This window comes from Podarcis gaigeae, assembly GCF_964106915.1.
Source record: "Podarcis gaigeae genome assembly, chromosome: 2".
Classification (NCBI taxonomy): Eukaryota; Metazoa; Chordata; class Lepidosauria; order Squamata; family Lacertidae; genus Podarcis; species Podarcis gaigeae.
The window spans coordinates 117,319,430-117,342,245 of NC_139679.1; the positions used below are offsets into that span (position 1 = coordinate 117,319,430).

Below are 22,816 nucleotides of genomic sequence, written 5' to 3' on the forward strand. Positions count from 1 at the left end.
TGTTTTGAGTGGATGCATTAACGTTCCTCCTTCACAGGCTGGATTGTGTAAATTAGGGGCATCAAATGGGGTGTCCTCTGGATAATGCTGGACTCCAACTCCCCTCTGACTCATCCAGCATGGCCAGGGGACACAGAGGATGAGAGTTGCAGTCTGGCAGCTTCCAGAAGGGGCCCCATGGGCTGTGCTGCCCCATACATTACGCAGGGCACCTTCCTTGTATTCCTCAGCCCCACCCCAAATACACAGTGCTCCCCCAAGGAGCGTCATTTTGGCACCAAGTGCATCTGATTTCTCTCCTTGGATACTAACAGCTGGAACACCACATGCCTGTGGAATTGACCTCTCTCAAAGATCAGGCAGGACTCACTCTGGCTCCCCTATCAGGTCCGCTGACTACTGACCGGTGCAGCCTGCTCTCCCTTCCATGCATTTCCCACAGGGTGGTGGCAGATGTTGGAAGAAAGACATCTCTCCCCCCCCCCACCTGCTTGAGAGCCGCCTCCCCTTGTTCCACCTCCTATATCAGGGGTGGCCAACTCCCAAGAGACTGCAATCTACTCACAGTAGGGTTCAGAGAGAGGTTGTTGAGCTTTTTTTAGGGAGGAGGATGGAGAAAGGGGAACAGCCACTGACAGATCGCTAAGGAAACAAACAGCCTCACTGAGTAAACTCCGTTCTGCAGATTGTGCAACAATGGAGGGTGGGACGAGGGGGCAGGGCAGGATTATATTTTACCAGCGCTAAGGAAAGAGACCCAGCAATTGACCACGATCTACCAAAACATCCCGGGTATCTAGATCGCGATCGACCAGTTGGACATCCCTGCCCTATATGATGTTGGCAACGTTTGTGTGTGATCATAATTTCCCCTGCAAGTCTCTGCTCACCCTGTTGAAGGACACCAAAGCGGCCCATTTGGTACAGCACCCAAGAGGGGCCACCCAGATGCCTGTGGAAAACCTGCAAGCATGACCAGAGAGCAAAACCAGCCTTCCCAGCCGTGGCTTCCAGCAACTGAGATTTAGAAGAAGAGAAGAAGAGTTTGGATTTGATACCCCACTTTATCACTACCCTAAGGAGTCTCAAAGCGGCTAACAATCTCCTTTCCCTTCCTCCCCCACAACAAACACTCTGTGAGGTGAGTGAGGCTGAGAGACTTCAAAGAAGTGTGACTAGCCCAAGGTCACCCAGCAGCTAAATGTGGAGGAGCGGAGACGCGAATCAGGTTCACCAGATTACAAGTCCACCACTCTTAACCACCACACCACACTGGCTCTGCCTTCTGCCTCTGAACTGTGGAGGCGGAGCTAATAACAGCCTAGTGCTCCATGAATTTGTCCCCAGCTCAGTGGGTGGAACATGATACAGTGGTACCTCACAGACGCTTCAGGTTACAGATTCCTCTAACCCTGAAATAGGACCTCGGATTAAGAACTTTGCTTCAGGATGAGAACAGAAATCGCAGCGCGGCAGCAGCGGGAGGCCCCTGGAATGCGAGCAAAAATCGCGCGCCAGAGGCCGCATTAGTGAAAGCACACCTCAGGATAAAAACGGTTTCAGCTTAAGAACGGACCTCCAGAACGAATTAAGTTCGTAACCAGAGGTACCACTGTAACTGGTTTCTTGAGGCAGCCAGAAAACAAATCAGGAAGGAGCAGGCCTCTCAAACACAACACAACATCTCTCAGCTCCAGCCTCCCTGAACTGTGGGAACAGAAAGTCAATCTTGGAGCTGCCATGCACTGGGTTCTCTCTCTCTCTCTCTCTCTCTCTCTCTCTCTCTCTGTGTGTGTGTGTGTGTGTGTGTGTGTTCGTGCTGCCTTGGTGCTTTAGATGCAGGGACATCTTGCTCTGCCGTGTCTACACTGCGTGGCTGTGGCTCTCCTGGATTTCAGACCGACACCTTTCCCAGTCCGAAATAGGAGATGCAAGGGATTGAACCTGGAAGCTTTTCCATGCCAAGCAGACGCTGTTCCCCTGAGCTGCAGCTCTTCTGCATTTTTGAAGTAAGGCTCATGACCTTCTTTATACTATTCGTTTAGCTTTCTGGAATCCCAACTAATCCCTATGTTAAGTGAAAGCAATTAATAAGGAGTCTGACAAGTTCATATCCAAAAGTCACACTCAGAACAAGACCCCATTTAGAGCCCCAGAGAGGAACATGAATGATACAGATGTTACAACCACAAAACCAAGATGGTGTCATAAGAGTTGAACAGAAAACGGTCTCCTCTTACATTAAATGGTCTTCTTGACAAGGCAATGGCAATCCAGAGGCCCATCTAGTCCAGATTCCTCTTCTCCCAGTGGCCGATCAGGTGCCCCAGTGGGAAGCCCCGAAGAGGACCTGAGGGCAACACTCCTACTCTATCTTTCTCCACCCCCCCCCCCCGGGGATTCCCCACAACTGGAACTCAAAGGCACCTGCTGCCTTTGACAGTGGAGGCCCCACGTAGCCATTCCTGAATGTGTCTAGTCTTATTTTAAAGCCAGCCAAGTTGTTGGCCTTCCCTGCCTCTTACGTGAGGGAATTCCACTTTCTTTTGCCAGTCCAGAATGTACCACTATTCGGGACTAAATGGACCTTTGGCCTGATCCAGCAAGGATCTCCTTATTTTCCCTGCCAAGTATGCAAAAAGAGAGTGGAGTCCTATTTCTCCCATTTGTGGAGTTCACACTTCCACATCTGTACACTGTCACTGGGAGCTGTTGTTCTCATTGTGGGTCTGTAGCTGCCCTTGTGATGTGTCCCTGGCCTTGGTTGGGAACCATCAAGTTGAGATACTTCATAATGGAGTCTAGAACATTTTGGGACTTAACGAATTAACTTGGGCTGGGGTCTTGCTTCTTTTTAAAAAAAGAATAGCTATTCATCAACAAAACACAATCCATTTTGTTATCAATTGCAGTTGGTGCAACACAGACTCTTCAAAATAAACTTTCCTCCCACTCCATCCTTGAACCCCATTATTTTTCTACTCAGATCATATATATCTTCTAGAATAATACCTATGACATCAACTGTATCTCCTCCTTTTAAAAAAATCTTTTTCTGATAGCTGAAAACATCTGATTTCTATTATTAATCAATTATTACTTTAACCTTCCTGCTGAATCAATTTACTTATTTCAGCCTGTTTTCCCTAGGTTTCTCTGTTGTCATCTGCCTATGTCTCGTGACATAGATAAGGTTTGGCTTCTCCACTGCAAATCAGGATGTAACCAACACTTCTCCCTCTTCTTTCTGTGGAATGTGGCATTTTCAAGAATATTAGCTGGACGTATTCCCTAAATGAATTATCTGGTGTCTGATGAATGCCTTCTTCTGAATGAAGCTTTTCCCACACTCAGGACATTCATAAGGCTTCTCCTCCCCGTGGGTCCTTTGGTGTTTGATCAGCGTATCTCGCCGAGAAAAGTTCTTCCCGCACTCAGGGCATTCGTGAGGCTTCTCTCCCGTGTGAATCTTCTGGTGGTCAATCAACCTGCAAGGATGATGGAAACTTTTCCCACACTCGGGGCATTCATAAGGCTTCCCCCCTGTGTGAGTTCTCTGGTGCTTGATCAGCGTATCGCGCCGGGAGAAGTTTTTCCCACACTCGGGACATTCGTGTGGTTTCTCCCCTGTGTGCGTCTTCTGATGTTCAATTAAGTTGCACGGGTGATTGAAGTTTCTCCCACAATCGGGACATTCGTACGGCTTCTCCCCCGTGTGGGTCCTCCGGTGATTGAGTAACGTATCTCTCCGGGAAAAGCTTTTCCCGCAGTCAGGGCATTCGTGAGGTTTCTCTCCCGTATGGATCTTCTGGTGCCTCTTCAAATGGAGTTGCCACCGGAAGCCTTTCCCACACTGGGAGCATTGATACGGCCTCTCTCCTGTGTGGATTCGCAGGTGACTCACCAAATTGGTCCTCTGGCTGAAGCTTTTCCCACAGTGGGAGCACTTGTGCGGTTTCTCCTGGGTGTGGATCCGTCGATGCCGCATCAGAGTCGCTCTGTAACTGAACCCCTTCCTGCACTCGGGACACTCGTATGGTTTCTCTTCCATGAAGCCGCTCTGATGGCGCACCCAGATCTCTCGCTGGGGAACGGGCTTCTCGCCCTCAGACCCTTTGCACAGTTCCTCTCCCAAGTGCCTCCTCTGGTGTTCAGCCAGGGCGGATCCTCGCTGGAAGCTCTCCCCACGCACGGGGCATTCGTAAGGACCTTCTTCTGCACTTAGCGTACCCAGACCCAAACTGTGCTGGTTGTTCCTCCCGTGATTTGAGGAGAAGGGCTTTTCCACTCCAAACTGTGTTGTGTTTTCGCTAACGGGAACTTCTGGGAGATTGCTGTATTCCTTTGTTTCCTGGTGTCCTTTGGACTCATGCTTTTGCTCTGCAATCTCAGCTAAAAAAGGAACGTTCCCCTGGGACATTTCCTCTGGCACAGCTTCCCCTGGGTGGGAACTCTCCATCTTCATCTCTCTCCTTTTACCTGCAAGTGATGGTGAAACGAAAAACATTTTTTTTAAAAAAAAAAATTGAAACTGGATGCCCAAGGGAAACCCATAAGCAAGATCTGAGCAGAAGAGCCCTCCCCTTCTAGAATCTCCAGCAACGGATATTCAGAAACAGTATTCTGTTAAAAAGGGACGCGGGTGGCGCTGTGGGTAAAACCTCAGCGCCTAGGACTTGCCGATCGCATGGTCGGCGGTTCGAATCCCCACGGCGGGGTGAGCTCCCGTCATTCGGTCCCAGCTCCTGCCCACCTAGCAGTTCGAAAGCACGTCAAAGTGCAAGTAGATAAATAGGTACCGCTTTATAGCGGGAAGGTAAACGGCGTTTCCGTGTGCTGCTCTGGTGCCGGTTCGCCAGAGCAGCTTCGTCACACTGGCCACGTGACCCAGAAGTGTCTGCGGACAGCGCTGGCTCCCGGCCTCTAGAGTGAGATGAGCGCACAACCCTAGAGTCTGTCAAGACTGGCCCGTACGGGCAGGGGTACCTTTACCTTTACCTTTATTCTGTTAAAGCCCTCCAGGTTTAATATTAATTAATAATAATAATCAAGATAGTACCAAGCAATCATATCTTAGGAAAGAGCCCCATAACTCAGGTGCCACCATGTAAAAGGCTCTGTCTCCAGCGGCAAAGCATGTGCATTGCGGGCAGAAGGTCTCATCCCATAGGACCACTGGTCCATTGAGGTCAGCATTTCCTCCACTGACTGGCAGTGGCTCTGCAGGGTCTTCAGGCAAGGGCATTGCTAGCTATACCTGGAGATGTGCTGGCCAGGGATGATGGGAGTTGTAGTCTTAAATGGACAGAGGGCACCAGGTGGGCAAGACTGGAAGGGGCTGTTTCAATCTCAAGTTCTTTGCCAGCAGGCTAAAAATGGATTAAGTTAAAATTAGCAAGCAGACTTTTAGGAGTTTTCTTCACGGAATCAAGTTGAGGAGACTAAACCAGAACTCCTGTGGATTTAGAGCAGCAGATATATTTTTTTCCAATTCAAAAATATCAAGGAAGCCTATGAATGAAAATGGTACCACAACATACTAGGTGTTTGTGTGTGTAAAAAGCTACTTTACAACTTCTGCCAACTATGATCAGAACCAAGAAAACATCCCAGATGTTGGATCCATAGTCCCTGCTACCCTTTAACAAAAAATTAAGGGAGACCTGTTTTATTATCTGAATTACACCTTAGCACTCGCCCCTTTAATAAAACAGGACTTCAAATCCTTCATGGCTTCTTCATTCGTAAGTGACATGTGACTGATCACCAGAGCCCCTTATCCAGACTCCACAGCGACAGTCGCTGCTCTTTTAATTAGACATGGATTTAACATGCCCCAAACTTTTCTTCTTTTTTTGCAGAGAAAGGCAATACTAAGGATGACTGTCCTCTCTTCACAACGCCCTGATGACTTGGCCAAGTGAGCAAAAATGGCTGTTTGTTCCACAAATAATTTTGGGGGGTGAACTTCTGCATTATCAGGAAACTTAAGAAATCCACACTGAACAATTACAGTTATCAGGGGATCCTGATTACCACTGTCTACTCCCGCCACAGATTCCTGAAGGGAGTCTCTCTAACTTTGGGTTGTAAGTATGCAAAAAGAGCTCTGCTGGAGCAGCCAAAGGCCCATGGAGCCCAACATCCTCCTCCCCACTTGTGATTCTCAGCAATGGGCATTCAGAGGCATCTCCCCCCCCCCCTTTGCACAGGTGAATAACAGGGTCATCCTCCATGAACTTCTCCTAAGGCCAGCCAAAATCGTGGCTACAGTTATCTTTCGTGGCAGCAAATCCCACTGTTTAATGATGCAGCGTGTGAAGAAGTCCTTTCTCATGTCAGTCCTGAATCTTTAAAGTTATTTTTTAGCCGGGGGGGGGGGGAAGCAGTCGGGGAGGTATCGGCTGTGGCCCTTGCCATAGCACAGTGGCCCCCGGCAGCTGCCGAAGAAGGTCAGGGGCCAGCAGCACCCAGAGCTCTTCTCAAACTGCAAGCATCACCCAGCAGATTTCACCAGCCTCCTTTACCTGGCTCTGGTTCCTGCAAGAACATCTTCCCCCCCTTTTCCGTTTGGAAGGAAAGGTCCAGTTTGGGAATCAGAAGCCCCTCTGGGGATGGGAAGAGAGAGAGAGAGAGAGAGAGAGAGAGAGAGAGAGATTATTATTTGCAGAATCTGGATCCAAATAATATTCCTGGAATTTAGTCTTTCTGGACAATGGACACATTTCTTTTCAACATTTTCATCCCCCTTCTTTAAAAAAATCAAAAGCAAGAGATAAATATGAAAAAAACCACAGAAAATTAAACAGTTATATACTGCTGTGCTATAACTCGTATTTATTTCTTAGTTGATTGACATGCAGAACAGGGCTTATGAAGTAGTGATATTTATTTTGGTTTGTGGTTTTCAATGGGTATAGACTTATGGACTAAGTTGTTGCATTTTTATCTCCTTATATAAGAATTAAAAAGAAAAATAAACAGATTGTTTTCGTAAACAGTATTCCAGCAGAGTGCATTTCAATCATTCAGTACACACAGATGTACATGCGTGGATACATACATTCACCCAAAGGACACATTTTTATTGTTTATGGGACACAACCTAGCCAAAATTAAGCACGTTTTAAATCCCACTCTGCACTCCCAAACTATGTTTATTGGGCAGTAAAAAGACTTGCCTCTGAGTAAACATGCTTGAATCGTAGCCAATGGGCCCTGGTAGAGTTGAGTATGAAAGGAAAGTGCTGCAGTCTCCCCAGTGGGGCTGACCCCTTGGAAACACGCTTAGCATTGCAGCCTGAAATGTTTTTGGGGTTTGCTGCCACTTACCTGGGAGTAAGCCCCCCCCCACGGGACTTACTTCTGAGTAGACCTAGTTAGGACTGAAGCCCTAGGCCAGCTGTGGGGAACCTTTAACCCTCAGATGTTGCTGAGCTACAAATCCCATCATCCTTGGCCAAAGGCCACGCTTGCTGGGGCTGATGGGAGATGTGGCTCAGCCCCACCTGGAGGACCAGGTTCCCTCCGCCAAAACGCTATTCCTTACCCAGAGAGCCCACAATGCCGCAGTTCTCCTCTTTGACTTGCCAGAACATCGTCCTCTGGCCTGGCTGTGTCAGGGATGCCTCCTCCTTGCCAAAAGGCCCCTCCTTCTCCTTGGCGCTCGCTGGGCCCTGAAACAGCCAAACATCCCCCACTCAGGTTCTGCCATCCTAGAAAACGCCATTTAAAGATGGACACCCAAGACTTCACACATGCTCCTACTCCTGATTTCGCAATGCCAAGCCATGTAAAATTGCAGCCCCAGTCCCATCCCTAAGCAGCTACTGAGAGGCAGTGTGGTGTAGTGGTTAGAGTTAGAGTGTGGGACCAGGACGTGGGAGGCCAGGGTTCAAATCCCCACTCGGGCGTGAAGCTCACTGGTGACCTTGAGCCAGTCACGGGCTCTCTGCCTAGCCCACCTCACAGGGTGGTGGTTCTGGGGTTATAAGAGGAAGGGGAGAACCTGGAGCTCCTTGGCGTAAAGGTGGGATATAAAGCAGTCCATTGTGGGCCCAATTTTATGGAACTCCCTTCCAGATTGTGGTCAGACGGGCCCTTCTCCCTGTTGAACCTACTGAAGACATTATTATTATTATTATTATTATTCTAGCAGGCTTATTTTATAATTTCCACTCTTTTTCATTGTACTGTATGGAATACTTTGCACACTGCTTAGAAGCAATGGCAATCAAGCGGTATAGAAATGGTTGAGACAAATTAAACTAGGCTGGGAAGTTCCCCAGTGATGTGGCAAATGTGCTCTAAACGTGGATTTGGATTTGATATCCCGCTTTATCACTACCCGAAGGAGACTCAAAGCGGCTAACATTCTCCTTTCCCTTCCTCCCCCACAACAAACACTCTGTGAGGTGAGTGGGGCTGAGAGACTTCAGAGAAGTGTGACTAGCCCAAGGTCACCCAGCAGCTGCTTGTGGAGGAGCGGAGACGTGAACCCGGTTCCCCAGATTACGAGACTACCGCTCTTAACCACTACACCACACTGGCTCTCACACGTGCTCAGCTGTGCTCTGATCCTTAGCTCATCGTTTACATTCGCCCTGCTCAAGGGAACACCCCAGGCCTGCCGCTAAGCGAGATGTCCACTTACCTCAGTCAGCCCAGCTTCGGCCACTTCCAGTCCCTCAGGAGGAAGCAAGGAACAGGGGTGAATTGGGAGCGTCGTTCCGTTGGCTGTGAGGGACAGAAGAGAGAAAGACGACTGGCTCAGGGACAGGGCACAAGCATTGCATGAAGATCCCGCTCTCCATCCATGGCACCTCCAGTTAAAAAGCAGTCAGGTAGCAAATGATGGCAAAAGTCCTCTGCTGCAAGAGCCCCTGAGAGATGCCACCAGTCAAGACTGGGAGTTGGCCAGGTCCTTTGCGGACTTATTTTCTGGCTTCTGGGGTGCTTCAAGCAGGAGCAGATACACATCTTGGGTGGCATTCAGTGAAACGTATGCCAACTCGAGGTTTAGGACTAGCACAAGGAGACTTTGCCTCCTTCCTCCCCTTCCTGCCCACCCAGATCTGCTAGGGAAGGTCAGGGTGAAACCCCGAACAGATTTGGGGAGAGGTGAGGGGTAGAACGTTCCGCCACACAAGGAAGGCTCTTCAGAGTCTCAGGAAAACAGGATGTCCATCCCATTCAAGTGCCAAGTTGAAAGAAACAACGCACAGAGGGAGGTCTTCTAGAAGAGTGACTAGTGGGGTGCCACAGGGTTCTGTCTTGGGGCCGGTCTTATTCAACATCTTTATCAACGACTTGGATGATGGACTCAAGGGCATCCTGATCAAATTTGCAGATGACACCAAACTGGGAGGGGTGGCTAACACCCCAGAGGACAGGATCACACTTCAAAACGACCTTGACAGATTAGAGAACTGGGCCAAAACAAACAAGATGAATTTTAACAGGGAGAAATTTAAAGTATTGCACTTGGGCAAAAAAAATGAGAGGCACAAATACAAGATGGGTGACACCTGGCTTGAGAGCAGTACATGTGAAAAGGATCTAGGAGTCTTGGTTGACCACAAACTTGACATGAGCCAACAGTGTGAGGCAGCAGCTAAAAAAGCCAATGCAATTCTGGGCTGCATCAATAGGAGTATAGCATCTAGATCAAGGGAAGTAATAGTGCCACTGTATTCTGCTCTGGTCAGACCTCACCTGGAGTACTGTGTCCAGTTCTGGGCACCATAGTTCAAAAAGGACACTGACAAACTGGAACGTGTCCAGAGGAGGGCAACCAAAATGGTCAAAGGCCTGGAAACGATGCCTTATGAGGAACGGCTAAGGGAGCTGGGCATGTTTAGCCTGGAGAAGAGGAGGTTAAGGGGTGATATGATAGCCATGTTCAAATATATAAAAGGATGTCACATAGAGGAGGGAGAAAGGTTGTTTTCTGCTGCTCCAGAGAATTGGACACGGAGCAATGGATCCAAACTACAAGAAAGAAGATTCCACCTAAACATTAGGAAGAACTTCCTGACAGTAAGAGCTGTTTGACAGTGGAATTTGCTGCCAAGGAGTGTGGTGGAGTCTCCTTCTTTGGAGGTCTTTAAGCAGAGCCTTGACAACCATATGTCAGGAGTGCTCTGATGGTGTTTCCTGCTTGGCAGGGGGTTGGACTTGATGGCCCTTGTGGTCTCTTCCAACTCTATGATTCTATGATTCTATGATTCTGGGTGTACGATATGCAGTTACGACATTCCCTCACCCTGGAGAATCCGCCAAAATCTTGAACCTGCTTACAGGTCCCCTGGAATACCTCCTCCCAATGCCTGCTGGAGTTTTATCCAGTAAACATTTAAAAATAAAGCCTTACCCGGCAAAATCATGTCCTCATCGCATTTCAGTGCTGTGGTGTCCACGTAACTTTGTCTCTGGGAGTTGTCTGGTGAAGCCTCATCTGTCTCAAGGGGCCTGGTGGCTGTCCCCTGAGACGGCATCTGAAACAGAGAGGAAGTCAACGCTGTCCTAAGCCAAAGTCCCTCAGCTGCATCCTAGTTTCCTTAGCGGAATGGCTTGTGCAAAAGAAGGTGCAGAAAGTCGACATGCTTGTGGGGGCAAACGACCACCAGCGCTGATCACCCTGCTAGCTAAATTCCCACAGGCTGCCAGTCAGCTCCTGGGCCAAGTTCAAGGTCCCATATACCAAAAACCAGAGAGGGGCTTATGCCTTATACACCACTAGATCCCTGCAGTCTGTGAATGTGTCTCTCCTGCACATCCCCAAGATCGCAGAAGCCCTTTTGCACAGTGACTCTGAGCAGGGCCTTGAGAGTGGCTGCCCCTCTTCTATAGAATACTGTTCCTGTCAAGATGTGAAAGGCACTCTCTGCACTTTCTGGACACATTTTTGCTCCAACAGGCTGCATAAATAGCTCTTTACCACAAGGGTCCACTTGGGATGGTTTTTAATGTATTTGCTGTTCTTGTGATTTAAAACTGTTTTCAATTGCGTGTCAATTGCCTTGAAACGGTGGTTTAGTAAGGCAATTAATAAATCGATGGTAATAATAATGATGGTTCCCTTGACAGATTCCTGCAGCCCACATACTTCCAAACCTTTTGGGGGCCATCGCGCCTTTCGGTTCTATAAATGCAATCTCTTGCCCCCTACCCTATAAAAAGCATTATTCAGAACAGCGGTTTGAACAGCCCACTACGGAAGGTAACAGAATAATACAGTGGCACCTCGGGTTACAGACGCTTCAGGTTACAGAATCCACTAACCCAGAAATATTACCTTGGGTTAAGAACTTTGCTTCAGGATGAGAACAGAAATTGTGCTCTGGCAGCACGGCAGCAGCAGGAGGCCCCATTAGCTAAAGTGGTGCTTCAGGTTAAGAACTGTTTCAGGTTAAGAACAGACCTCTGGAACGAATTAAGTTCTTAACCTGAGGTACCACTGCAAAATCCAAAAAGTTCATGATTAATTGCACATTTAGTCAGCATCCAGTTGAAACTAGTTTAGTTTCATGAGTGCAACAAAACTGATGAACTTGTTCCAGTGATGCCAGCTTTTCCAAGTCTGGTAGTCATTTCCATCGCCAGCTCCCCACTGCCTCTTAGTGCCCCCCCCCATGTCATGCCCCCTCACCTTTCCCAGGGGGCAGTACTGCCCACTTTGAGAAGCACTGCTTTAAACACAAGCATGAGCACCTTAAATTAACCCCAGAAACAACCTGGCAGCCAAGGCAGCTGTTTTAGGGGTTCTGTGAGTACCAGCGGCAACCCTACCCAGGGATGTGGCTGCTAGTCGTCTCTGAGGGCAGCCCCACACACAGCACACGGCAACAACCCAATCCGGAAGTCCCTGGAGAAATTGGATTAAGCGCTCTGACCTGCCACTTCCACGTCTCAGCTTTCAGGAAATCCTCTGCCAAGGCCACGGCTTGGGCGCAGCTCCCTGGCCCCTCTTCCCTGACCCAGCTCTGCAGCTCCTGAGGAAGGATGGCCAGGAACTGCTCCAGGATCAGCAGGTCCACGATCTGCTCCTTGGTGTGTCTCTTCGGCTTCAGCCACCGGTGGCACAGCTCCCGCAGCTGCCTATAAACCCTCTGGGGGTCTCCGGCCTTCTGGTAGCAGAACTGCCTGAAGTCCCGGCGCTGCGCCTCCATCCTCGCAGCATCCTCCCGCAAGACAGCGGCCTTCACTTTCCCATAATCTTCCCTGTCAGCGGCTTCCAGTCTACCCAAAGCCTGTTCAGCAGAGCTGCTCAGTGCAGGCCGGAGCCGGCCCACCCATTCTCCTCTGGGCCATTGGCAGGCTTCGGCGATTTGCTCAAAGGAGGAGAGGAAAGCTCGGACGTTGTCCCACTGTGTGTCTTCCAGAGGAACTGGGTTGCCCCATGCCCTCAAGAACTCCTCAGGACGGTGCAACCCCTTCCGCTCTTCTTTGCCTGACCACTCCAGATTCCCCTTCACGCCTTCGGGTAGGTCCCCTCCTGCTTCCGTTCTCCCTTCTAGTTCTGGACTTGCCGGGTTTGGTTGCTCCATTTTCAGCTCCAGAGCAAGCAGAGGTGACCACCCAAATTTGGAGTGATTCCTGGTCTAAGCCGATTGACTTGACCCTCTGGTTTTGTAGACAGGATGGGCTCGGCTTGGGGATCACAGGCAGCTGTGTCCTCAGGGGCTGATCACAGCCCTGGTTTGCACGATGGGGAAGCTCTTCCTACAAGAAAAACGAAAAGTGACGCACACACAACTGCACCTTGCTGCGTGGCAATCTTATTTATTTATATTATATGGAGAGGATGGCTTGGATTCGAGATGAGTTAGGGAAGTTCAAACAACGACGTTTGTGTCTCCCTCATGCCTCCAGCATTAGTGTTATCAAAGCTAATAATGACAACCAGCATCTTATGCTCCTTTTAAATGTTTTTGTGTCAGGGGTGGGGAGAGGAGAGGTATTGGTTTGGAGTGAAGTTCCAGTTTTTATCGTTTATTTTGTGCTACTATACTGTATTTTTATGTCGTGAACCACTCCAAGATCTGCAGGTGAAGGGAGCCATGCAATTTTTAAATAATAATAATAATAGCAACAGTAGTAAAAAATAAAAATAATAGCGGCAACAGCTTGGATTCCCAGACAGAGGCAGATATTTGCCTTTCAAATTTCAGCAGCACTCTTTGTGAGGCCAAAATTCTGCACACCCCCTGCGCCTCTGCGATCCTATGACTCTATATGAGGCAGATTTCCACATTCCCATAAAACGTGTGGCTTGCTCAAATCTGCCTGGAAGCGACACTTCTCCGATCTTTTGGATATTGTTCTTTAAGGTCCCAGATTATCTGCCCTCCTTCCAAGGAAGGGGACCCCATGCAGTCAGAGACCTGGACACCCCCCTCACTGGGGTTTTTTTTGGGGGGGGTTTCGTGGTGGGCTGCAGCTTTCTGCCACTCACCCTCCTCTAATGTCTCCATTTAGGATCTCCATCTTTCTTTTGCACAAAGACCTTTTTGGGGAGGAAAAATATATACCATTTTTTAAAAAAAAGACAGACTTACCTCTCCCGCAGCCATTCAGAAGCAAAAATCCCTGCAAGAAGAGGAAAGCGGTCTTTCTTTGTGGGGGGGAATCCCCACTGACACCCCCACCCGCTTCTCGCGTTTCTGCATTGCTCCCGGGAAGCCCAGATTTTAACCCTTTCGAGTGTTTCAGGGAAAACAAACCCCCCGGAAACAGCGGCCGCGCGAGGGGAGCAACGAAGGGTCCTGGGTCCTGCCAGACTCCGCATTTCTCCTTCCATTCTGCCACCCTCTTCTCACAATTTTTCCGGACACGAAGGGAAAAAGAAGCGATGGAGGAAATGTCCTCTTCCCCATCCCGCGGCTTCATATATTTGTGTCAGTCTGCTGCAAAAGGGCACAGGAGCAGAGGCAGGGGTGGAAGTTGGCAAACCCCTAGCACCATGTTTGCCAGGGTGAAGTCTTTTTCTGGTGGTTTTATCTGTCTTTTTTTAAAAAAAAAGAACAACAAAACGTTTTTCTTGTTTTGTTTTTTTAAGGTGCCATTTGAGTCAAGCGCTGCAAAAGGCACAGGAGCAGAGGGGAGAGTTGGCAGCTCCTAGCGTCATGTTTGCTACTGTTAATGGCTTCAGTCTCGCCCTCCTAATAGCCCCAAGGTGGACCCTTGGTCCTCACTCCTTCACTACAGAGAAAGCAGATTAGAGACTGTCCGTGGCAGGGACAGAACTGCTCCTGGTTTTGGTTTGGTTTTTAATTGACTTGGGAGGTTTTAAAATTAAGTTCGGGATGTTAATTAGTTAAAACTATTACCCCCCCCCCCAAAAAAATACCACCACTTAACACCAGCAAAAAATCAATCAATCAATAATCCAAAGTCAGCTGATGTACTATGTTTTTAAAATAAAAATTGTTGAATGCAATTGTAAAACAGACTAATTCATTTTTTTTTAATTTAGCTTGTGAATTCATTACCAACAAATATTCTCTAGCTGACAAACACAGTGAAACAGACAAAATCAAGACCAACAAAGGTCCATATAGTTAAAGCTATGGTTTTCCCAGTAGTGATGTATGGAAGTGAGAGCTGGACCATAAAGAAGGCTGATCGCCGAAGAATGGATGCTTTTGAATCATGGTGCTGGAGGAGACTCTTGAGAGTCCCATGGACTGCAAGAAGATCAAACCGATCCATTCTTAAGGGAATCAGCCCTGAGTGCTCACTGGAAGGACAGATCCTGAAGCTGAGGCTCCAATACTTTGGCCACCTCATGAGAAGAGAAGACTCCCTGGAAAAGACCCTGATGTTGGGAAAGATGAAGGGCACAAGGAGAAGGGGACGACAGAGGACGAGATGGTTGGACAGTGTTCTCGAAGCTGCCAGCATGAGTTTCACCAAACTGCGGGAGGCAGTGGAAGACAGGAGTGCCTGGCGTGCTCTGGTCCAGGGGGTCACGAAGAGTCGGACATAACTAAACGACGACCAAACAACAACAAAGTCTTGCAATAATAAAACCTGGTGATAAGCCAGTGTGGTGTAGTGGTTAAGAGCGGTGGACTCGTAATCTGGTGAACCGGGTTCGCGTCTCTGCTCCTCCACATGCAGCTGCTGGGTGACCCTGGGCCAGTCACACTTCTTTGAAGTCTCTCAGCCTCACTCACCTCACAGAGTGTTTGTTGTGGGGGAGGAAGGGAAAGGAGAATGTTAGCCGCTTTGAGACTCCTTAGGGTAGTGGTAAAGCAGGATATCAAATCCAAAATCCAACATAGACTGGCGCGGATAAAAGCCCCAGCTAACAACACTCATCTGCAATTAAAAAAACACATAAAAGTGGCTAAATTTCCTCTTGGATTTTCTGCTTGTTGCTAGCTCCATCTGTCTCAGCGGGAGACAATGGAGGAGTGCATCTTTGGGAGTGAAGTCCAGCTTCTGGAAGGTCGCAGCCCCAGCTGCGGCTGTAGAGACTGATACAGGAGAGACATGTTTCGTTGCAGCTGGGGCAGGGGAAGGCGTCCCGATGCGCTGCTGCAGATACACCATGGCATTTCTCTCTCTGCGTTCCTCCCTCCTTTCTCCATGCTATGGATGCACAATTGCCTGTTTCCAGGCCTTGTGGTTGTATAGCCAGCTCTCTGTAGAGCACATTCTGGGGGCTCCCACCATCTCCCATTCTGTGAACATGACCAACCAGCATAAACGTTTCTGCTAGCATTCAGTAATCACAACTCTCCTTTTTTTAATAGAACTTTTATTAAATTTTCTGTTATACAATTTAAAACACTCTTTTAACATCCTTAAGATATCAATGACTTCCCTTCTTCTCTTCCCATGGTTCATTTTAGATATCATAAATCCCTGCATACAGTGGTACCTCAGGTTACATACACTTCAGGTTACAGATGCTTCAGGTTACAGACTCCGCTAACCCAGAAATAGTGCTTCAGGTTAAGAACTTTGCTTCAGGATAAGAATAGAAATCAGGCTCCAGCAGCGCGGCGGCAGCAGGAGGCCCCATTAGCTAAAGTGGTGCTTCAGGTTAAGAACAGTTTCAGGTTAAGAACGGACCTCCGGAACGAATTAAGTACTTAACCTGAGGCACCACTGTATTTTACAAAAACTAAACCATTCAATATTCCATTAATACATCCATCAAACCTCATTTACATTGCTGAATTTATCTTAAAGCTGCCAACGTTTTCAGCCATGCACAATTTCCCCCCATATACTGTATTTTTCGCCCCATAGGACGCACCGCCCCATAGGACGCACCTAGGTTTTTTTTGGGGGGGGGGAATAAAGGGGAAAAAATATTTTCCCCCCCAGGCACGGGGCTGGCACGGGGGCGCGGGAGGCTTGCGGACACCTTCCTGAAGCACGGGGCGTCCTCCGGAGGGCGCCCCGTGCTCCGAGCTGCAGGCTGCTGCCCGCAAGCCTTGCGAGTCCGCGGGAACTCCCCCGGGCTCTGCAGGCTTTCGGATAGCTTCCTGAAGCCTGGAGAGGGAGAGGGGTCGGTGCGCACCAATGCCTCGCTCTCCAGGCTTCAGCGAAAGCCTGCATTCGCCCCATAGGACGCACACACATTTCCCCTTCATTTTTGGAGGGGGAAAAGTCCTATAGGGCGAAAAATACGGTATTCAATAAAACGTTTTCCAATCTTCTCTAAACGTATGTTCTTCTTGTTCTCTAATTCTATATGTTAAATCTGCAAGTTGCGCATATTCTGTCATCTTAAGTTGCCATTCTTCTATACAGTAGTTGGGACCTCACTCGTTTTCCATTTTTGGGCTAACAAAGCACAGGCCACAGTAGTAGCATACATAAATAACCTTTTTTGACACCTGGGAATTTCATTCTGAATTATCCCCAACAGAAAGTACTCTAGGTTTTGGTTTTTTTGTGTCTTTTGTTTTTTGAAAAGTACTTTTAAACATTTTTTTCAATTCATTATAGATTATTTCCCAATATAATTTTTTTTTTTAGAAGGAGCATTAAAAAAATCAAAACAAGTTATATATTTTCTCTGTTACAGGATACACAGGGAAGGCAATTATCTGTCACTTTAGCACCATAGAATCTGCTCCTCCTTGACCTCCAACACTACCTTTGTTAAGGTTATATATATACCATACATTTAAATCTGGACACCCCTCCCCCTGAATCCTGGAAACTGTATTTTTTTTAATATACCGTCGTACCTCGGAAATCGAATGGAATCTGTTCCAGAAGTCCATTCGAATTCCAAAACGTTCAGAAACCAAGGCACAGCTTCTTATTAGTTTCTAATTGTACAGGCGCACTGGAAACAATAGCGGAAGCCAGGCTGGACATTTGGCTTCCAAAAAAAGTTCAAAAACTGGAACACTTATGAAATATACTCAGAGTCGCAAAGTGATTTCATGCTCTTTATTCAGCTCATAGTGGTGAGGAGGAATGAACTGTTTCCCCACAGCATCTGCTTTATATACATTATTTACACAATGGGCTGCATGTGATTGGCTAATTCTGGAATTCTCCTGTAAGCAAATCAGGTTGTGGATTCACTTCCATCTGGAGCTGGATTGGGTGGCTCCTGCAGACCAATGAGACTGCTGCATTGTTCTAGGACCAATCAGACTGCTGCATTCTGAATCCTATTGTTCTAGGACCAATCAGACTGCTGCATTTTGGATCCTATTCAACTCAGTACATAACAACTTACTTCCGGTTTTCGATTGTTCGGGGGCCAGAATGTTTGACTCCCAAGGCATTCGTGTGTGTATATATAGTTTTATAAGGCTGCTAGGAATTGTAGCTCTGAAGAATAAACTATAGTTTATTCTTTTTTTGGGAGGGATGTTTTATAATAATAATAATAATTTATTATTTATACCCCGCCCATCTGGCTGGGCCTCCCCAGCCACTCTGGGCGGCTTCCATAAAAACCAAGAATACAGTAAAATCACAAGTTAAAAACTTCCCTGAACAGGGCTGCCTTAAGATGTCTTCTGAATGTCAGGTAGTTGTTTATTGCTTTGACATCTGCTGGAAGGGCATTCCACAGGGTGGGCGCCACTACCGAGAAGGCCCTCTGCCTGGTTCCCTGTAGCTTTGCTTCTCGCAATGAGGGAACCGCCAGAAGGCCCTCGGTGCTGGACCTCAGCGTCCGGGCAGAATGGTGGGGGTGGAGACGCTCCTTCAGGTATACTGGACCGAGGCCATTTAGGGCTTTAAAGGTCAGCACCAACACTTTGAATTGTGCTCGGAAACGTACTGGGAGCCAATGTAGGTCTTTCAAGACCGGTGTTATATGGTCTCGGCGGCCACCCCCAGTCACCAGTCTAGCTGCCACATTCTGGATTAGTTGTAGTTTCCGAATCACCTTCAAAGGTAGCCCCACGTAGAGTGCATTGCAGTAGTCCAAGCGGGAGATAACTAGAGTATGCACCACTCTGGCGAGACAGTCCGCAGGCAGATAGGGTCTCAGCCTACGTACCAGATGGAGCTGGTAAACAGCTGCCCTGGACACAGATTTGACCTGTGCCTCCATGGACAGCTGTGAGTCCAAAATGACTCCCAGGCTGCGCACCTGGTCCTTCAGGGGCACAGTTACGCCATTCAGGACCAGGGAATCCTCCACACCTGCCCGCCTCCTGTCCCCCAGAAACAGTACTTCTGTCTTGTCAGGATTCAACCTCAATCTGTTAGCCGCCATCCATCCTCCAACCGCCTCCAGACACGTTTTAAAGGTACGCTGTTGTAAAGAGCCACAGTATGCATCTTGTAATTCAAAAAACAAAGCAATCCGTCTCAGGCTCCGCCCATCAACAAGGGGAGGAGCCTACAGTCACACGAGCAGGGAAGCAAATCTTACTTAGCTCCTGTCCTCGTACAGTGTGGAAATAAAGCATGTGAAGGCCGTCTCCCACTGCACAAACCTGATGCCAAGCTACCCAGCGTGCTGAGGGGAAGGTGACTGACTTGTGGCAAGGCAAGGGTGAGTTCGTATTGCGGCAAGCTATAGCTTTGAAACAGAACCCCATTTTTTTAGAGTTTGGGCAAATGGCATCAGGACTTAATAAGCCGGGATGTGAAGGAGACTTTTGTGCGCAGACACAGGCCCTTCAAGAAAGCGAGCCAAGCAGGGAGTCTTCACCAGGTTCCCATTTTCATCCGAAGCAGGAAACTGTGGTTAAAATGGCTCCGCAGCAGTTGAAAAGAAATAACAAAACTTCAGTTAAAAACCACTGGTATACTCACATACATGTGTGTGTGTCATAGCCACGGAGAAGAAGTAAGATCTAAATCATCCTCTTGTGGCAATCATCCTAGAGATGATTTTTATATATCCATGTATCCTTGTTGTTGTTGTTTAGTCGTTTAGTCGTGTCCGACTCTTCGTGACCCCCTGGACCAGAGCACGCCAGGCCCTCCTGTCTTCCACTGCCTCCCGCAGTTTGGTCAAACTCATGCTGGTAGCTTCGAGAACACTGTCCAGCCATCTCGTCCTCTGTCGCCCCCTTCTCCTTGTGCCCTCCATCTTTCCCAACATCAGGGTCTTTTCCAGGGAGTCCTCTCTTCTCCTGAGGTGGCCAAAGTATTGGAGCCTCAGCTTCAGGATCTGTCCTTCCAGTGAGCACTCAGGGCTGATTTCCTTAAGAATGGATCAGTTTGATCTTCTTGCAGTCCATGGGACTCTCAAGAGCCTTGTCGTACTCCTTTCCCAATTTTGAACCAATCAGTTGTTCCAAATCCAGTTCTGACTGGAGCTTCTTGTCCCACATAGAGATTTCTCAGGAGACAGATGAGGTGATCAGGCACTCCGGTTTCTTTAAGAACTTGCCAAAGTATCCTAATGATGTTTAAAATCACTGAGGCTTCAGCAGAGCTAAAAGTGCTTAAATCTCAAGAAACCAAAGTTTCCCCTTTGCCCTCTTTCTCTCTGCCCTGCTACTGTGCTTGAAGGAAACAATAAATCTGGTGTGCTGGCATTTTTCTATAGGGAACCTTTGCCAGACTGCTTCTCATGTTCACGAGATGGGGTGGGGGAGCGGTATAGGAAAGAGCAGCCACAATGCAGTGTTCTAAGTCGATAACAGATGGTGGGGGTTATTCAGGCTTCAATGGTGAAATAGATTTCTTTTCCTCTTTATTGCTGAAAATTGACACACCATTTGAGAAAAGCAGAAGTATTCTTTACATGGTCAGAAGAAGAGCTTGTGCGCGCTCATTGGTTTGATTTTTGCTGCAACATACAACTATGTCATGTTTTATGCTGTTTGTAAAGGTAAAGGTAAAGGGACCCCTGAGCATTACGTACAGTCGTGGTTGACTCTGGGGTTGCGGCGCTCATCTCGCTCTATAGGCTGAGGGAGCCGGCGTACAGCTTCCGGGTCATGTGGCCAGCATGACTAAGCCGCTTCTGGCGATCCAGAGCAACACACAGAAACGCTGTTTACCTTCCTGCCGGAGTGGTACCTATTTATCTACTTGCATTTTGACATGCTTTCAAACTGCTAGGTTGGCAGGAGCAGGGACCGAGCAACGGGAGCTCACCCTGTCGCGGGGATTTGAACCGCCAACCTTCTGATCGGCAAGTCCTAGGCTCTGTGGTTTAACCCACAGCACCACCCATGTCCCTTATGCTGTTTGTACTCAGGCATAAAACCCCAATGCACAGGGGCTTCAGGGCCCAGGCTCTGGAAACAATTCCACTGGGTCTTTGTTGCTCAGCAATAAACTTTGCCTTCTTTTTCTCCACTGCTGCGTCTGTCGATTCTTGGACACATTTTGAGTGGGCAACAGGTATTCCTTATATACTCGCAACATTGTGATGGCTTTGTTGGTAGAGCATCTCAGGGCCGTGGGTTTGAGCCCCACTTGGGGCAAAAGATTTCTGCATTGCAAGGGGTTGGACTAAATGACCGCCGGGGTCCCTTCCAACAGTACAATTCTATGAAGCAATACTTGTTTCAGGGCCTGAGGACACATCCACACCATACATTTAAAGCACTGTGATACCATTGTAACAGCCATAGCTACCTCCACCCCATAGAATCCTGAGAACTGTCATTTGTTATGGGTGCTGAGAGTTCCCAAAGTGCTTTGACAATCAACCCCTCTTTAAAGGGAACTCTGAGATTTGTAGCTCAGAGAGGAGTCTCCTAACATCTCAGGGATTTATGACAGTCAAATCTTGGCTCCTGAACGGCTCTGTTTTCGGACGATTCAGCTCCCAGATGCCCAAAACCTGGAAGTAAACATTCCAGTTTTCGAATGTTTTTTGGAAGCTGAACGTCCGATGTCGCTTCCGCTGAGTGCTGGAAGCTCTTGCGACCAATAGGAAGCCGCGATTCCGTTGTCGAACGTTTTGGAAGCCAAACGGGCTTCTGGAACGGATTACATTCCACAACTGAGGTTTGACTGTATTATTATTATTTTAGAAATCATACCACCATTCACCCGGAGATCTCAGGGCGGTTCACAGCATAAAGAAGCGATAAATAATAGTAATAACTTCTGCCTGTCACATGGCTGCAAAAGGCAGAGGAGCCCCCCTCCAGAGAAGAAAGAAACAGTTGGCAACTCTTTATTTGCTTTGCTCTTAATTCTTGCACTCAACATATACAGCCACAACCGGATGGTTGGCTACTCTCCCCCGGGGGTGTTTTCCTGGCACCTTCATTATACACCTTTAGGCGCCAGGAGAAAGTATTCCTTTTCTTCCAGGCCTTTGGCTGATTGACATCCAACGCCCTTAAATGGATTACGGGAGAGGGATTATTGGTTTGTTTTTGTTCTTATGTTTATTATTTATTATTTAGCATGGAGTTTTTTGTATTGTAATTTCATGTTGTGAACCCCCTGAGTTCTATGGATGAAGTTGTTGTTGTTGTTTAGTCGTGTCCGACTCTTCGTGACCCCCTGGACCAGAGCAGGCCAGGCACTCCTGTCTTCCACTGCCTCCCGCAGTTTGGTCAAACTCATGCTGGTAGCTTCAAGAACACTGTCCAACCACCTCATCCTCTGTCGTCCCCTTCTCCTTGTGCCCTCCATCTTTCCCAACATCAGGGTCTTTTCCAGGGAGTCGAGTCTTCTCATGAGGTGGCCAAAGTATTGGAGCCTCAGCTTCACGATCTGTCCTTCCAGTGAGCCCTTGCCGTGGCGAAGGGGCTTGAATAACTCAGAGAGGCTATGAACTATGCCGTGCAGGGCCACCGAATAAGGACAGGTCACAGTGGAGAGTTTTGACCAAACGTGATCCACCTGGAGGAGGAACTGGCAAGCCACTCCAGTATCTCTGCCAAGAAAACTCCATGGACAAAGACAACAGGCCAGGATGAAGGGGGGCATACAAATTCGATGATAATGATGATGAGCTCTCCATGGCCACAGGAGGGCCCTGGGCATAGCTGTCACCTTTTCCCTTTTCTCGCGAGGAATCCTATTGGGAATAAGGGAATTTCCCTTTAACAAAAAGGGGAAACGTTGACAGCTATTGCCCTGGGCAGTCCTGGCGGAGGGGACGCAGAAGCCACGGATTCCTCTCCTTATTGCTCCGCTCCGCTTCGCTTCGCAGGGCAGCCGCGCCGGATTTTGTCCCCGGGCGCTGCCCGTGTGAACGGTGAGCTCAGCCCACGACTCCACCCATCCCGGATCCCTGGACCCCGAGGGGCGCGGGAGACAGGCAACGGGGAAGGAGGTCTGCTTTCCTCAAGCGGCGCGAAGCCGCGTTTATACGGCGCCCCTTTAATTCGGTTTCAAACCGGTTTCCTGAAAAGAAACCAAACTCCAGGTGCGGGGCGAGGAGACGGGCAAGAAG

General features: G+C 48.4%; 2 protein-coding genes and 1 long non-coding RNA gene across 3 annotated transcripts in view; 2 read left to right on the forward strand and 1 right to left on the reverse strand.

The window, feature by feature from the left end:
- Window positions 1-22,816, forward strand: part of LOC310838313 — a 437,762-nt gene that overhangs the window by 38,034 nt on the left and 376,912 nt on the right. The window lies entirely within an intron of this gene.
- Window positions 2,849-14,023, reverse strand: LOC310837324 (uncharacterized protein). Its single transcript, XM_083723721.1, has 7 exons — window positions 13,560-14,023; window positions 11,895-12,723; window positions 10,373-10,496; window positions 8,654-8,736; window positions 7,550-7,676; window positions 6,528-6,608; window positions 2,849-4,479 (listed from the first exon to the last, which is right to left on the reverse strand). Exons 2-7 carry the CDS (start codon window positions 12,546-12,548, stop codon window positions 3,275-3,277), a joined length of 2,274 nt encoding a protein of 757 aa, XP_083579847.1. The 5' UTR covers window positions 12,549-12,723; window positions 13,560-14,023; the 3' UTR covers window positions 2,849-3,274.
- Window positions 9,776-22,816, forward strand: part of LOC310837352 (uncharacterized protein) — a 93,973-nt gene continuing 80,932 nt past the window's right edge. Inside the window, exon 1 of the mRNA XM_083723801.1 lies at window positions 9,776-10,038. Within this exon, the coding sequence (XP_083579927.1) occupies window positions 9,799-10,038 (240 nt within the window). The 5' untranslated portion in view covers window positions 9,776-9,798. The remainder of the gene's footprint in view (window positions 10,039-22,816) is intronic.